The 16,003-nt window shown below is 48.4% G+C and overlaps 1 protein-coding gene across 1 annotated transcript; it reads left to right on the plus strand.

The window, feature by feature from the left end:
- Positions 1-383: 383 nt before the first annotated feature.
- LOC307204576 (elongation factor 1-delta-like) lies at positions 384-872 on the plus strand (the record flags this gene model as incomplete). Its single annotated transcript, XM_079956181.1, has 1 exon — positions 384-872. The coding sequence occupies one exon, from the start codon at positions 384-386 to the stop codon at positions 807-809; it is 426 nt and encodes a 141-aa protein (XP_079812307.1). The 3' UTR covers positions 810-872.
- Between the last annotated feature and the right edge of the window lie 15,131 nt (positions 873-16,003).

The raw sequence follows: 16,003 nt of genomic DNA on the forward strand, positions 1-16,003 counted from the left end.
CCAGTAGTGGGCAGGGCCAGCAGCAAAGTTGGTAGAGCAACACATGCCATTTTTAACTTTTTGTGCAGAAGGGTGCAGCAGTTGTCACAGTTCAAGGGCAGGCAAAAGCACTCAACGAGGGTGTGAAGCAGGGCCAGTGAGGGGTGTGCCCTGAGAAGAGTTCCAGGGGCCAGGGGGAGAGGCCTGGAGGGCCACATTTGGACTGCAGGCCTGAGGTTCCCCATCTCTGCAATAGCTCTTCTCTGCTGTTGCTCCCACCCTTTTGCAGGAAAAAAAGACCGTTTGTTATGAGCTGGCTGGAAGCAGAGGAGTGGTGGAAGGTACCCGCTGGGGAACCCCAAAGGGCAGGAGGCTCAAAGCCACAGAAGTGGTGGTGGGTGACGATGAGTGATCAGAGGGAGAAGAGGGAGCAGACTGAGAGCAGGAGGTGTCAGAACCTGTTTGGTAGTGACAAGGAGGAGGAAGACGAGGAAGCTGCCAGAGTCCGGGAAGAGCGGCTCAAGCGATATGCAGAGAAGAAGTCCAAGAAACCTGGCCTGGTTGCCAAGTCTTCCATCCTCTTGGATGTCAAGCCCTGGGACGATGAGACAGACACGGCCAAGATGGAGGAATGTGTCAGATCTGTTCAGATGGATGGTCTGGTTTGGGGAGCCTCCAAACTGTTCCCAGTGGGTTATGACATCAATCAACTCCAGATCCAGTGTGTGGTGGAAGATGACAAAGTTGGGACAGATATACTGGAAGAGGAGATCACCAAGTTTGAAGATTACATCCAGAGTGTTGACATAGCTGCTTTCAACAAGATCTAACTGCAAACCTTTACACTTTCTAAAGCTAATAAAAGGTCAAGGGTTGGAGAGGAAGAAGAAGAAGAAGAAGAAGAAGAAGAAGAAGAAGAAGAAGAAGAAGAAGAAGAAGAAGAAGAAGGGGTAACAGAGCAGGAAGAGGCTGGGTAGAGAGCAGTCCAGAGCAAGAGGCAGAAGCGGGGGCTGGAGAGGAGTGGGGCTAAGAGGCTGAGTAAGGAAGCCAGGATGTCTCCCCGTCCTGCAGCACCCAACTCCCCTCCCCACTGGTTTCCCATAGCTCAAAAAGGTATGAAGAGGGAGGAGCAGAGACAGACAACATACCCTCCAGCCTTTCTCCGATGGAAATAGGGACGTCTCATTCCATAATGATAATTTTTCTGTTTATACCCCACACATCTGACTGGGTTGCCCCAGCTACTCTGGGCAGTTTCCAACATATATGAAAACATAATAAAACACTAAACTTTTTTAAAACAACAACTTCCCTATACAGGATTGCCTTCTGATGGCTTGGGGTCGGATAACACCATACCCTCTAACATTTCTCCAGTAAAAATCGAGACATCCTACCAGATGATCCTCCAAGATTTCTCTAATGAAAATAGGACATCCTAAAGAAAAGAGGCACTGCATGAGGCAGTGGAAGACAGGAGTGGCTGGCGTGCTCTGGTCCATGGGGTCACGAAGAGTCGGACACGACTAAACAACAACAACAACAAAGAAAAGAGGGACATTCTGGGATCAAATTGGAAACCAGGATGGCTTCTCTAAATCAGGGATGTCCCTGGAAAATAGGGGCACTTGGAGGGCCTGAGACAAGCTGACATAATTTCAGATTGCTTGGGAAGGACTTGCAGAGCACACCCACACAGACACTGTTCAAGAGCAAACTTATTTTAGGAGAGGTTCTCCCTCTCATAATCTTAGGAGCATTGCTCAATATCACTTCCCCATGTGATGATCCACTGGCCAAAGGAAAGCATTGGCCAAAATGAAAATCTAAGCACCGTCATCGTTAAGAATACAAGAGCATAGGATAAGCCTGCCATCTTCTTCTTCTTTGCTGATCACTCGTAGCCTAGTAAGATTGTCTTCCATGAACACGAACTTAACAGTGAGTCTGTAAGTGGCTGTGAAGGCCAATTCTGGATCCACACATCCTTCCACAGTGGGGATATAGGTTTCTGGGTGGGAGTTGACCACGGACGTGTCTTCCTCTTTGTTCATTTCTCCCTTTTGTCCTGAGTTTGAGCATCTTCAAAGTCCATGACACCTTTGGTAAAGGCTGTTCTCCAATTGAGGCACTCGCAGGCCAGTGTTTCCCAGTTGTTGGTGTTTATACTACATTTTTTTTAGAGTTGCCTTGAGAAAGTCTTTAAATCTCTTTTGTTGACCACCAGCATTATGCTTTCCATTTTTAAGTTTGGAATAGAGTAGTTGTTTTGGAAGGCGGTAATCAGGCATCTGAACAACATGACCAGTCCAACGAAGTTGATGTTGAAGAATCATTGCTTTGACATGGGTGATCTTTGCTTCTTCCAGTACACTGGTATTAGTTCACCTGTCTCCCCAAGTGATGTGTAAAAAATGTTGGAGACACCGTTGATAGAATCTTTCGAGGAGTTGGAGATGGCGTTTATAAGTGGTCCATGTTTCACCAGCATACAGTAAGGTTGGTAGTACAATAGCTTTGTAAACAAGCCTGCCATTTCAGGCCAGTGGCCTATGCAGTCCAACATCTTGTTTCTCTCAGTGGCTGACCAGATGCCTCTTCAAACTGGACATGAGTGGAACAGCCCTCTACCCACCTGCAACTGCCAGCAGCTGGCATTCAGATGCATAATGCCTCTATCCATGAAGGTAGCCATTGATAGCCCTCTCCTCCTCCACGAATTTGTCCGATCCTCTTTTAAAGCCATCTAGACTGGTGACAAAGGGATGCAGGTGGCGCTGTGGGTTAAACCACAGAGCCTAGGACTTGCAGATCAGAAGGTCGGCGGTTCGAATCCCCATGACGGAGTGAGCTCCCGTTGCTCGGTCCCTGCTCCTGCCAACCTAGCAGTTCGAAAGCACGTCAAAGTGCAAGTAGATAAATAGGTACCACTCCGGCGGGAAGGTAAATGGGGTTTCCGTGCCCTGCTCTGGTTTGCCAGAAGCGGCTTAGTCATGCTGGCCACATGAACCAGAAGCTGTATGTCGGCTCCCTCGGCCAGTAAAGCGAGATGAGCGCCGCAACCCCAGAGTCGGCCACGACTGGACCTAATGGTCAGGGGTCCCTATAGCTTTACCTTTAGACTGGTGACAATCACTGCCTCTTGTGGGAGGGAGTTTCACAGATCAAAGAAGGGCTTTCTTTTCTCTGTCCTGAATCTTCCAACATTCAGTTTTGTTTGGAGTTCTAGCATTATGAGAGAGGGAGAAAAACTTGTCTCTATCCACTTTCTCCCTGCCATACTATGTCACCCAGGGTCCTGCCTTTGGGCTTCCCATTTGGGGACATCTGGTTGGCCACTGTGAGATCAGGACATTGGACTGGACCAGGCATGGTCAAACCTGGCCCTCCAGTTGTTTTGGAACTACAACTCCCATCACCCCTGACCACTGGTCACGTTAGCTAGGGATGATCTGAGTTGTAGTCCCAAAACAGCTGGGGTGGGCCAGTTTGGCCTTGCCTGGACTAGACAAACCTTTTGGCCTGATCCTGCAGCCAGGCACTTCTTGCTGTTCAATGAATAGAAGAAACAAACCTTTTTCTCGCCATCCTTCCTCTTGCAAATTCTCTCTTTCCCCCGCCTCGCCATCCCCGTCTCCCATTCCCCCATTCGAGAGCTCAGAGCCTTTGTGTTTGTTTAGCAAGACTCGCTCCCCATACTAAAGAAGGCGAGAGCTGGAGATTTAAATATGTTAAGTACATATCTCCAGCTAGCAGGGCTGATGCCTCCTTGCGATGATTAGCAGATCCCTATCAGGTCGGGACAGGCTCATCCGCTCCTTGACGGCAGGGCGGTGGAGCTCAGGCAGCCGCCCCCCACCCCCCCAGATTAGTGAGAGTTGGGGGGCAAGAGAGGCAGCACCCAGATGCAGGGGAAGGCAAGGGCTCCTCTACCTTCCCGTAGTTTATTAATATTCATTAATGGCATTTGTAAGCGGCCTATCGACACATGTTCACAAGGCACAGTGCAAGATAATGCAGGAATGTACAACAGACCTAATTAAAAGAATGTCAAACTATAACATTAATAAAAATTAGTAAGAAGGGGGCAGTGGAAACCTCGGTGGGAGAATCTCGGCTGATTTCCAAAATGCCTGGAAACACAAATGGGGCCGGCCCTACCGTTAAACAGAGTGTAGCAGCTGCCCTAAACAGCTAATATTGCGTGAGATACAGGACCACAAGAAGCTTCCTCAGGCTGAGTCAGCGTTTGGTCCATCTACTGCAGTATTGTCTACACTGATTGGCAGCAGCTCTCTGTCATTTCCGACAGGGAGACATTCCCAGCCCTATATGAAAACGCTGGGAATTGAGCTTGTGTGCTTCTGAAAGCAAATATATGATAGGATGTGAACAGTTGCTAGGAGATTATTTAATATCCTTCCTCAGCTTGGGGGGTTCAGCAGAGTGCATCCCTTTGCAGCTCAGAAGCAAGCTTAGATAGGCTAGTTTTAGCCTTTTGGTTTAAGTAATCCAGGATTTTTTTAAGGCAAACTGGATCCCCCCCCCCTTTTCCTCTCCCTGAAAAGAATAACCGCACAGTCTTGTAAAAAGCAAAAGCAACATTTGTTGTTGTTGTTTAGTCTTTTAGTCGTGTCCGACTCTTCGTGACCCCATGGACCAGAGAACGCCAGGCACTCCTGTCCTCCACTGCCCCCCGCAGCTTGGTCAGACTCATGCTGGTAACCTCGAAAACACTATCCAACCATCTCGTCCTCTGTCGCCCCCTTCTCCTTGTGCCCTCCATCTTTCCCAACATCAGGGTCTTCTCCAGGGAGTTTTCTCTTCTCATGAGGTGGCCAAAGTACTGGAGCCTCAGCTTCACAATCTGTCCTACTTGTTTAAGAGTGATAGATACAGCAGCTTTGTTCGGGCAGGCTTAAAATGGCAATTCAGTTGCTAAAATGGGCTTAAGTCTAGCTTAAAATGGTGGCTGAGCTTGGAGCCATTGTGCTTGGAGCTTGGAGCCACTTGGTTGGCCACTGTGAGAACAGGAGGCCGGACTGCATGGGCTCATCATGTGTTCCTATTAGACCAATTCGTGGAGGAGGATAAGGCTATCAGCGATTGCTAGGCAGAAAGTCTTGGTCCTAACTCCACTGCCAGAGGCTGTGTGCTTCTCATAGAAGTTTTATCTCATAGAATCCTAGAGTTGGAAGGGATCCTGAGGGATCGACTAGCCCAAACCCCTACAATATGCAGCTGTCCCATACGGGGATCGAACCTGCAACGTTGACATGATCAGCACCACGCTCTAGCCCACTGAATACCAATTGCTGAGAATCACAAGTTGGAGAGAGTGTTGTTGCACCCATGGTCTGCTTTGCGGTTGTGCTTGACCGCTGTAAGAACAGGGGATTAAGGACATCATCATCATCATCATCATTTCTTATTTATACCCCACCCATCTGACTGGGTTTCCCCATCACATAAGATATGCCCTGGTGCATCTATCTAGTCCCTTTGGCCTGATTCAGAAGGACTCTTCTTCAAGCAAACACCCTGAAGGTCAAATCCTGAGAGCTTGCAACCCTAATTCCTTGCCGTTGTCGTTGTGCGAGTGCAAGGAGATCTTCATTTGCCATTTGGGGTTGTTAGTGTGTTTTTTTTGTTTTGTTTTTTTAAAGGAAAATGCAGAAAACCTTTGTCTTAAAAATCACTTAGCTGGTAAAGCGCACAGCATCCCTCCAGAGAGGGAAGGAATTAGAACTATCTCAAATCCACATCTGCCTACCTCAGCCTCTGCCTTCCTTGTGAGGAACTGAGATACAGGTTTCGTTTAAAAGGGGGGCTTCTTTGCAAATGCTTTGTTAACGGGGAGGAACCATTCCTCTCTGTGTTAATTCTAAGCCTTTGCTGCATCTGTTTTCTTTGAGCTCACCACCCCTGAACCCCAACGGGGGGGCTGTAGGAACGTAACTCAGGAGCAGAGCATCTGCTTTGCATGCAGAAGGTCCCGGGTTCGAGTCCCCGCCTGAAACTCTGGAGAGAAGGCACAGACATTACTTAGGTAGATGGAGCAAAGGGCTGACTCGGTCTAGGGCAGCTTCTTAGAATCTTGATTTACTGATCAGGGCAGCTTCCTCACTCTGCTTAATGGCTGTGTAGGCCCTGGCTCGAGCCAGACAGATGCCAAAAACATTCATGGTTCTCAAATGGCCTTCTCGATTCTGCTTTTCAAGAGGAGGCAGTAAAATGGGCATAATATGTGGGGGGGGGGGATAATGCCACCAGTGAAAATGCAGCAAGGCTGCATTGTTGTCTTTGATTTTCACACACACAAAATAGTTGAAGGATTACACCAGGTAGAAAAGAGGCTGTCTAGGATTGTTGTTGTTGTTGTTTAGTCATTTAGTCGTGTCCGACTCTTCGTGACCCCATGGACCAGAGAACGCCAGGCACTCCTGTCTTCCACTGCTTCCCACAGTTTGGTCAAACTCATACTGGTACCTTTGAGAACACTGTCCAACCATCTCGTCCTCTGTCGTCCCCTTCTCCTTCTGCCCTGAATCTTTCCCAACATCAGGGTCTTTTCCAGGGAGTCTTCTCTTCTCATGAGATGGCCAAAGTCTTGGAGCCTCAGCTTCAGGATCTGTCCTTCCAGTGAGCACTCAGGGCTGATTTCCTTAAGAATGGATAGGTTTGATCTTCTTGCAGTCCATGGGACTCTCAAGAGTCTCCTCCGCTGACTAGGATAGCCGGTGTTAAATCACTGCGGGTCACAGAATGACTTCCCCAAGCTTCCCTCTCCTCTCCTCACTTCTTCACCTCTTATTAAGTGCCCAGGATGCGTCCATCAATCCAGTTAGATCATCTAGCACAGTATCAGAAGTAGTCCTCCAGCTGCCCTCCAGATGTTGCTGAACTACAACTCCCATCGCCCCTGAATGTTGAATTTGCTGGCTGGGGGCTGATGGGAGTCAGAGTCCAGTGACATCTGGAGAGATACAGATGCTTCCCATATTTGCTTCGAAGGGTTGACATCAGCTTCTGAGATCCTGCCTATGAAAACCCTAGAGACTTTTTCTTTTTCAAGGGATTACACTACTCAGCAGCAAACAGAAGAACACAGAATACAAAGCATGGCCAGTCCAGAGTCTAAAACAAGGGTTGCCAAAGAGGTGCCCTCCACATATCAAGGACTACAAGTCCCATCATTCCTGACCAACAGTCATGTTGACTTGGACTGATGGGTGTTGTAGTCCCCAAGATCATAAATCACGCTGGCTTCCCCATTTCAAATTGCCTGGCATCCTACGCAGGCTGCTTGGGGATGTAAACATGCAGTAAAATCCCAGGGTCTGTTGTATTAGGGAAACTTTTCAAATGTCTGCATTAGTCAGAAGCGCATGTGAAAATTTATATAATGGGAGAAAACTGCACTTGAAAGGCAGAAAGATTTTCATGAGGATTTTTTAAAAATTGGTGTAGAACTGAACTTAAGATGGTGGGTGAGGAAATGAGAAATTGAGGAGAACCAGAATGGACACACCTAACGCTTACCTAGGAGCAAGCCACTTGAACACAATGGGACTTACTTACTGTGTAAATCTACACAAAAACCCACTGCTAAAAGTGTACGATGGATCAGGGCAGGCAACATCATGGCAAAAGTAGCCACAGAAGCCATTTCTCTTGTGATTTCGTCCACCTTCTCTCGCTCTCTCTCTCTACTCCTTGGGGTGCGGTGGGAGAGCTTTGGCTAACATATTCAAATGAATTTGATATTCAATCAATGAAGATTAACTGGCCCAAGGTAAGATGGTTTTTACATTCATAAGGAAGTCAAATACGATTATGCAGATGAGGAAATTATACAGAGTTGAGCAGAGTATAATGTATGATAATTATCTGAAAGGATATACTTACACACTGATTAGCATATCTGGGAGGCCAGACAGAGATAGGAGAATAGAAGGAGATAAAAGAAGGAGAGACAGAGAGAGATTCCTTAAGATGAACAGTCTGGATTCGGAAAAACTTCCCACTTGCCAGCTGACCAGGAGTAGAAGCAACTTGATTTGCTTCTGTGCCTTTAAGAGACCACTGAGTTGATAGAATCAGCTGAGGAACTTTCTATAGCATAGAGATAAGTATGTGTACCTGTTATTCAGTTGTTTGTAAGGGGGGACATCTGTGGCCCTCCAGATGTTGGATGCCAAATCCCAGCAGTCTCAGCAGCCAGCATGGGGAAGGGTCAAGATGATCTCATAACCCAGCCCCTTTCCTTTAACCATGCCCAGTTTTTGCTCAAATGGTGGGGCGGTGGTGGTTTTTCCACTAGGGCAAATGGGAATTGTAGCTGTCTGCGAGAGGTAAAGCACAGATCCCAGATTCTTGGAGAGAGTGCGCTTGTGTTGTCCATGTGCTTTAAGTGCATGGTGTTTATGCAGCCAAAGTCCATGAGAAGCATTTGATCCTCAACACAGTGGTTGTTTTTCTGGTTGACAGTCGTTTTGTTGTTGTTTAGTCGTTTAGTCGTGTCCGACTCTTCGTGACCCCCTGGACCAGAGCACACCAGGCACTCCTGTCTTCCACTGCCTCCCGCAGTTTGGTCAAACTCATGCTGGTAGCTTTGAGAACACTGTCCAACCATCTCGTCCTCTGTCGTCCCCCTTCTCCTTGTGCCCTCCATCTTTCCCAACATCAGGGTCTTTTCCAGGGAGTCTTCTCTTCTCATGAGGTGGCCAAAGTATTGCAGCCTCAGCTTCACGATCTGTCCTTCTAGTGAGCACTCAGGGCTAATTTCCTTAAGAATGGAGAGGTCTGATCTTCTTGCAGTCCATGGGACTCTCAAGAGTCTCCTCCAGCACCATAATTAGTTTAGGCCACATGAATTGACAGTGCCTGATATGGAGTCTTCGAAAGAGAGGTGGGGTTTGCGCCAAGTCGTCTGGCTTCCATTCCCAGCTAGGCTCCTGAGTTAGGCATTTTGAAAGGAAGAGAAAGATTCACAGAGCAAGAGAGAGAAGAAAGAAAACAGGTGAGTTTTAGAAGTACAGAATACAATTCACCTGACAGGATTTATTTTTTATTTATTCCCCCCCCCCTGGATCCAGCTTCCGTCCTCTTGGAAAGCCAGGCTACAAATTCATCAACTCTGCGTGATTTCTTCCATTCTGACAGCCAACTTCAACGTGACGACAAATCTGGCCCCAGAGGATATTAAGCTAAGACACATGAGCCTGTAATTCTCTGCTTCCACGTGCGCGATGCTATAATGATCAAAAGAAAATGACTTTCTAACTACCCCCGTCTCCTTTGTGCTGCTTGCTTCATGCTTGCTGCACTAATTGAATCGCCCCCAGTTCCACTGTATCAATTCTAACTTCTGTATTAGGGTTTAATCAGGCATGGGGAAGGACCAGCTTGGAGAGGCTGAGGGTCCTTTTGTGAAGGGGCCCATCTGCCTCCGACATTAGGAAGGGTCCGGGGTGCTCGGTGTGGACGGATGAGCAACTGAATTGGGGGAGGGAGGGAACAGGCGGGAGGAAGGTGTCCAAGGAGGATTAAGTTTGACTAGTTGGAAAGAGAAGCAGCGGCTCCCAGTTTTATTCATGGTTGGACGCCAGGCTTGGATGGGTAAGATGGAGCGCAGAGGGAAAGAAAAGTTGGAAGATAGGAGACTGAATCTGTGCACACAGTTTTGAGAAAAGGTGCTGCTAACAGGGCCTTTTTGCCCTGGGCCCCAGATCTCATGCCCCTTCCTCCCTTTTGTGATTATTTTTCAGAATTCTTGCTTACAGCAAGGGTGCTTTGGACCTCTAGGCCACTGCATTGGGCCCCTGGTACTCTCCCATTTACACCCCCTCTCTCTAGGCCACCCCAGGAGTCCTAAATTGTATACTCCGTTTTGTTTTGTTTTGTTTTGTTTTGTTTTGTTTTGTTTGTTTTGTTTGTTTTGTTTGTTTTGTTTTGTTTTGTTTTGTTTTGTTTTGTTTTGTTTTTTGTCTTCCTGGAGGGCTACAGGTTTCCCACTCCTGGGTTAGGAGGCAGGCATTGCATTCAGTTTGCATCACAGCTGTCTTTTCAGACAACAGTGATGAAAGTCGGGAAATATCAGGGGTGAAAAGCAAATGTCAGTTTTTAACGAAGTTTTTAAGCAGAGGAAAGAACAGAATAACAAAAAGAATAACAAAAATAATTTTATTATTTGTACCCCAGCCACTCTGGGCAGCTTCCAACATATATGAAAACATAATAAAACATTACACATTTTTTAAAAAAACTTCCCTATTCAGGGCTGCCTTCAGATGTTTTCTAAAGCGGCTGAGGAAACCCAGCCAGATGGGCAGAGTATAAACAATAAATTATTATTATTATTATTATTATTATTATTATTATTATTATTAGGTTGTATAGTTACTTACCTCCTTGACATCTGATGGTAGGGTGTTCCACAGGGCGAGTGCCACTACCGAGAAGGCCCTCTGCCTGCTTCCCTGTAACTTTACTTCTCACAGTGAAGGAACCACCAGAAGGCCCTCGGAGCTGGACCTCAGTGTCTGGGCTGGACAATGGGGGTAGAGATGCTCCTTCAGATATGCAGGGCTGAAGCTGTTTAGGGCTTTAAAGGTCAACACCAACACATTGAATTGTGCTTGGAACATTCCTTTAATGCTGTAATTGCGTCTTGCTTCTCGGCCTAAGGCCAAAATTTGATGCAGCAGTACAGATCTTCAGGCCTCTTGATCTGCTGCTCAGAATTCTCCCCGAGCCTCCCTTGCCCACACCCCAATACAAGGGCTCTCTAAATTGCAGCCCAAGACCACCAGCAATCTGCGAGCTTCATTCATGCGCCTGTAAAAATGCAACTAAGAAGTATGCCACGCTGAGCACAGCACATGACAATTGCTACGAGAAATCGTTCAAGCCAAGACCCTCAGAAATTCTCAAGTGCTCCAGCATGGGGAGGAAAAAAAGGGATTAAGGACCTCTGCCCTGGTACATGCATTTTCATGCACATAAATTGGTTGGGAGTCTGCATTGCAAAATTCAGGGGTATGGAATTTTCGGAAAAACAGTTAGGTAAGTCGGCTCGTCTTTAAATGTGAGCCGATTCAAATCTCACCCCGGTCCCTGGGGGTGACTGAGGTTGGTGGGGAAGTTTCCCCACCATTTGCTCTAATGGGCCAGCATCCTTTGGCGGGAGACGGAGGAGGGGGAGGAGAAAGAAGGAAAGATGAAGCGAAGGATGAAGATGTCTCCATGGTGAACACACTTGCAAACTGGGCTGCATCCCAGCCAAATCCTGCCAGCCAACAGACACCGAAACGCGGGCCGCTGTTGTCACTTGACTTCTGCGCTCCTCCCAATTAATTCTGCACGCAAGGGGAGGGGGGCTTTCTCTACGGCCTGCGTGAGAGGGATAAGAATAGGAGGCCTGCTGCAGAAGCTCTAAGGGGGTGGGACTTGCGATGGTCTCCAAAAAGAACAACAATATCGACAGCCAGCCTTGACAGACGGCATCCCAGAAGGATTGCTGAGGCTCCAACTGCCACCCAACAGCTGCAGCGGATGTCGTAAAAGTAGCAGCCCAGCCCCAAAATGCAATGTCCAACTTTCTCTGTGCATCTCCCCTGCCACCCCCCCCCACAACACACACACACACACACACACACACACACACACACACACACCTTGCTTTCTAGTGAATGTGTTGCCTTAGTATTTACAAGATCCTTCCATGCAGCAAAGGGGTTTCTGGTCCCTCTCTGGTCCTATTAGAATTCAGGGCCCATCAGCAAAGTGGAATGTTGCAAGGTGCGAGTTGTTTTGGAGCATTCGTTTGGAGGAAATTTCAGCAGAAAAGAAAAAGGGATTAAGGACCCCTCCAAGTGTCTTGCACCCAGGCCACCTGAAAGATGGGGTCTCCCTATACAAACCTTCCCAGGTGCTTAGATCCTCAGGTGAGCACCTCCTCTAAGTCCCATCCACGCCTGAAGTATCGTTGGTGGTAACACAAAACAGGGCCTTTTCCGTGGCTGCTCCCATATTGTGGCATTCCCTCCCAGGAGAGGTTAGATTGGTTCCCTCTTTGTTACTCTTCCGCCAGCAGGCTGTGACCTTTCTGTTCAGAAACTGTTGGTTTTGGTCCTCTCGTTTTCTCGGTTTTCCACCTTACCTGTGGGAAATTTGCAAGTGAAAACAAAAACACCCTAGTGAAAATTCACCAGTGTTTCAGTGCGGATTTCTCCTAATAAACACATCTATTTTGTACACAGCCTTGACTAATCTTCACACACTGGCAAGCAATTCCCTCTAATACAATGCAGTTCTGTATGCTTTTTAAAAAATAAATATATTCATCGTTATGCCCACTTTCCCCTTGGGGCTTAGATCAGTGGGTTAGAACACCTGCCTTGCATGTAGAAGGCATTCTGTTCAATCCCTGGTCTCTCCAAGCAGGTCTGGGGAGAACCCCCATCTGAAACTCTGGAGAGCAACTTCCTGTGCTTCTGTTTAAATCAGGTCTTAATACAAAACCATGCTTTGGTTTTTTAGGGAAGGGCTGTGGCTCAGTGGCAGAGCACCTGCCTTGCATGTGGAAGGTCCTGTGTTTGATCCCTGGCAACTCCAAGTAGGGCCAAGGGAGAGCCCTGCCTGAAACTCTGGAGAGCCACTGATTCAGATGGACTCAATGGTCTTCCTCAGCACGTCAACATCTTAGGAAAGAAATCCTTCCCGATCCACCAGGAATCACCCTGGGACCTTCCCAAAGATTCAGATCTACCTCCTGGTGTGAAGAAATGACCTTTCTCATCCATCTCCCATCCCTAGAAAAGTCGGAATCCCATCAAGATGGTTGAGTTGGCTGTGGAGGTTCAGCCTGGAGAAGAGGAGGAGGCTGAAAGGTGATATGAGAGCATCTTCAAATATATCAAGGGAAGAAGGAACAAGCTGGTTTTCTCCTGCTCTGGATGGGAGGACCAAATGATGGGAGTCAAATGACCACAAGGGAGATTCCAACTAAACATTAGGCATAACTTTCTGGTGGTAAGAGCTGTTCGGCGGTGGAACAAGCTCCCTCGGAAGGTGGTGGTCTCTCCTTCCTTGGCGGTTTTGAAGCAGAGTTTGGGTGACCATCCATCACGGAGTCTTTGGCTGAGATTCCTGCATTGCAGGGGGCTGGACTAGATGACTTTTGGGGTCCCTTCCAACTCCACCATCCTATGATTCTATTATTCTAAGGCACAGGCTGTCTAGAGCAGAGGGGAATGACTCCTTGCTGGTGCCACAGATGTGTTCCAGGAAGCAATCGGCATGAAATCGATCACAAAACCAGACACAGGCCCACCACCACCATCCCTAGACTGCACAAAACACATTTTCTGTGAAATTTGAAATAGGAGGGTTGGTGGAAGGCAGAGGAGGGGAGGTCTCCATGCTCCATTTGGTTTCGGTGCAGATGGATTCAGGGAAGTAAAGGGGTGCATCATGCCCCCCTTTATTTGCCCTCCAAAATGGCCCACAGGAATTCCTTCTCCTTTTTTTGCAGCAGGCACAACCCACAAACAGAGAGACAAGCTGGTGTGGAAAAGGACATAAAGAGTTATGACTCTCCCTCACAGGCTCTCTGAATGGGAATTCTCTAGAGTAAGGGCCATATGCCATTTCGAGACTTCCCATCCCGGGTGGGGGAGCTTCTCCCTCCCCCCTCCCTCCGTTCCCAATTGTGGCTGAAATTTGTGCTCTGAGCTTCTCAGCTGGTTCACGCACACACCCTCCTTGACACCAGAAGTGACCCCTTCTTTGTGGGGCCTGCATGGATGGGTGGGGCAGAGCGGCTGGGTGGGAGGGCCGGGCACCCCAGTGCAGGCAGCGGGTCCACACGTCTGCCTGCCCCACCGCAGCACAATGTGGGGAGAAGGGGAAGAAAGAAAAGAGTGAAAGGTCCATTAAAGCCACATTTATCTCTGGGGGGGGGGGAGAGATTTAAACAGCTCCACACCACCAAGGGGCCTGAAGAGCCCACACTTGTAGCTGTTGACATGTGCATTTGTCCTGAGCTCACTTCAGCAAGATGTCTCTTTTCCAGCCAGTTCTTGGGGGGGGGGGGGGTCTGGTTTCCCGACATGCAAACAGACAGAACACACACATTTCATTTTTAATTTTTTTTCTCCTGCAAAGCAACATAGCAAAGAGCCCGGTGTGTGTTTTCCTTGCCAGAGTTTGATCCTATGACAAATGGTTGTTGGTTTCCTCCTGTCTTGGGAGACAATGGAGGAGTGTATCTTTGGGGAGAAGTCAAACTGTTGGAGAGTCGCAGCACCTGCTGTGGCCGCAGAGACTGATGTGGGAGACACGTTTCGTTGCCGCTGGGGCAGATAAAAGCGTATGGTTGTGCTGCTGCAAATGTACAACTGCGTTCCTTCTCTGTGCTCCTACCAGCAGCACCCACAAATGCAATCTGATTGGTGGTCTGATGGGGTCAATAAGCCCCGCCCCGCCAACCTCAGCCAGCCCCTGCCTGCCTGAGCAGTCCATTTTCCTTGACAACTGACCGTGCCAGCTGGGGCTGATGGGAACCCAACAGGTTCCTGAAGGGGCCACAGGTCCCCCACAATCCCTGCTCTTGGTCAACAGCTCAGTGGATAGTGTGTGTGGATGTCTGCAGGATCAGTCCCCAGGACCTCCAGATAGGCTGGGAAAGACTCCCTGCTCTAGTGAGCCACTGCCAGCCCGTGTAGACAGTACTGAGCTGCATGGACCAAATGGTCTGACTTGGCTCCCAAGGGAAGGACCAGAACCGAGTGTTGGAGCAGGTGCTTGGCATGCAGAAGGTTCAAATTTCAACCCTTGGTGGCTCCAGATAGGTCTGAGATCCTGGAAAACTGCTGCCAGACAGTTTCAATAATACTAAGTCAGATGGGCCAATCGGTATAAGGCGGCTTGCTATCCTATGTTCCTATCTAACACTGTGTGTGTGTGTGTGTGTGTGTGTGTGTGTGTGTGTGTGAGTGTGTGTTTCCTAATCCCTGGCCACCTTTTCCAGCCTCTGCCAAGATGGCACCAATCTCTGGTCTCTCTGATGGCAACCCCATGACTTATATGTGCCAGAAGAGGTCAGAATGTACTGTATTGGCCCGGATATAAGCCACACCTGAATATAAGCCTCACCTTTAAAATTCAAAGGAGGGGGGAGGGAAAAAAAGACAATACCCGAATATAAGCCACTCCCTTAAAATTCCGCAGGCACTCACACCCGTTCTGTTTTACCGTATGTCTGTTTCAGCAGCGAAATTGTAAAAGCCAATTTTTGTAAGGTCACGAATTTAAGCCGCACTTTAACTTATAAAGGTCAGAATTTGGAGGGGGGGAAGTGAGGCTTATATTCAGGGCAATGCAATATTTGTCTAGGGAGCCTTGGGGAAGCGAGGGAGGGAAATGGGCAGCATCTCTTTTCCATGTGTGTCCGATCCGGTTCGCAAAGGGTGACAGCCTCTGCCTGCTCTCTCCTCTGCCACCTTCCCAAGAAGGAAGCTGGCAGTGGGGTTTGCGAGGACGGGGTGGGGGGCGGAGAAGCCTGGCGAAATGTTTGGCATCTGTGGGCAGCTTGCAGCTGACAGATCAGGCAAGCAGGCATCTGCTCCTGCAAACTGAACACAGAACAGATGCCAGTTTAGCGAGTGAGGCGGGATGGTGGGGTGGCACAGAAACCCCAAATTTCACTTTTACGGTTGAGCGGGCAAGAGATAAATTGGGGAGAGGAGGGCAGAGATCGAACCTTCAAACCTGTGTGGACTGCCTTCAGCTCAAGCACATTCCTCTCTTGTTTATTTACTTATGTTTAGTGGGGCCCCTGTTTTGTAGGTGTGCGAGTTTCTCTTCCTTTATTTTGCTCCTAGGTCTTTGGCCGCGCAAGACGGATCATTTGGGGACGGCCTTCTTCAGCCAAACCTGCTGCCCATCCCACCCCTGAGGCGATAGGGGCATGTGGTACTCAGCGGTGGAAGTTGGAGCTGCCAAAATGTCAGATAACCAG

The sequence above is a fragment of the Podarcis cretensis genome (genome assembly GCF_951804945.1).
Source record: "Podarcis cretensis genome assembly, chromosome: 15".
Classification (NCBI taxonomy): domain Eukaryota; kingdom Metazoa; phylum Chordata; class Lepidosauria; order Squamata; family Lacertidae; genus Podarcis; species Podarcis cretensis.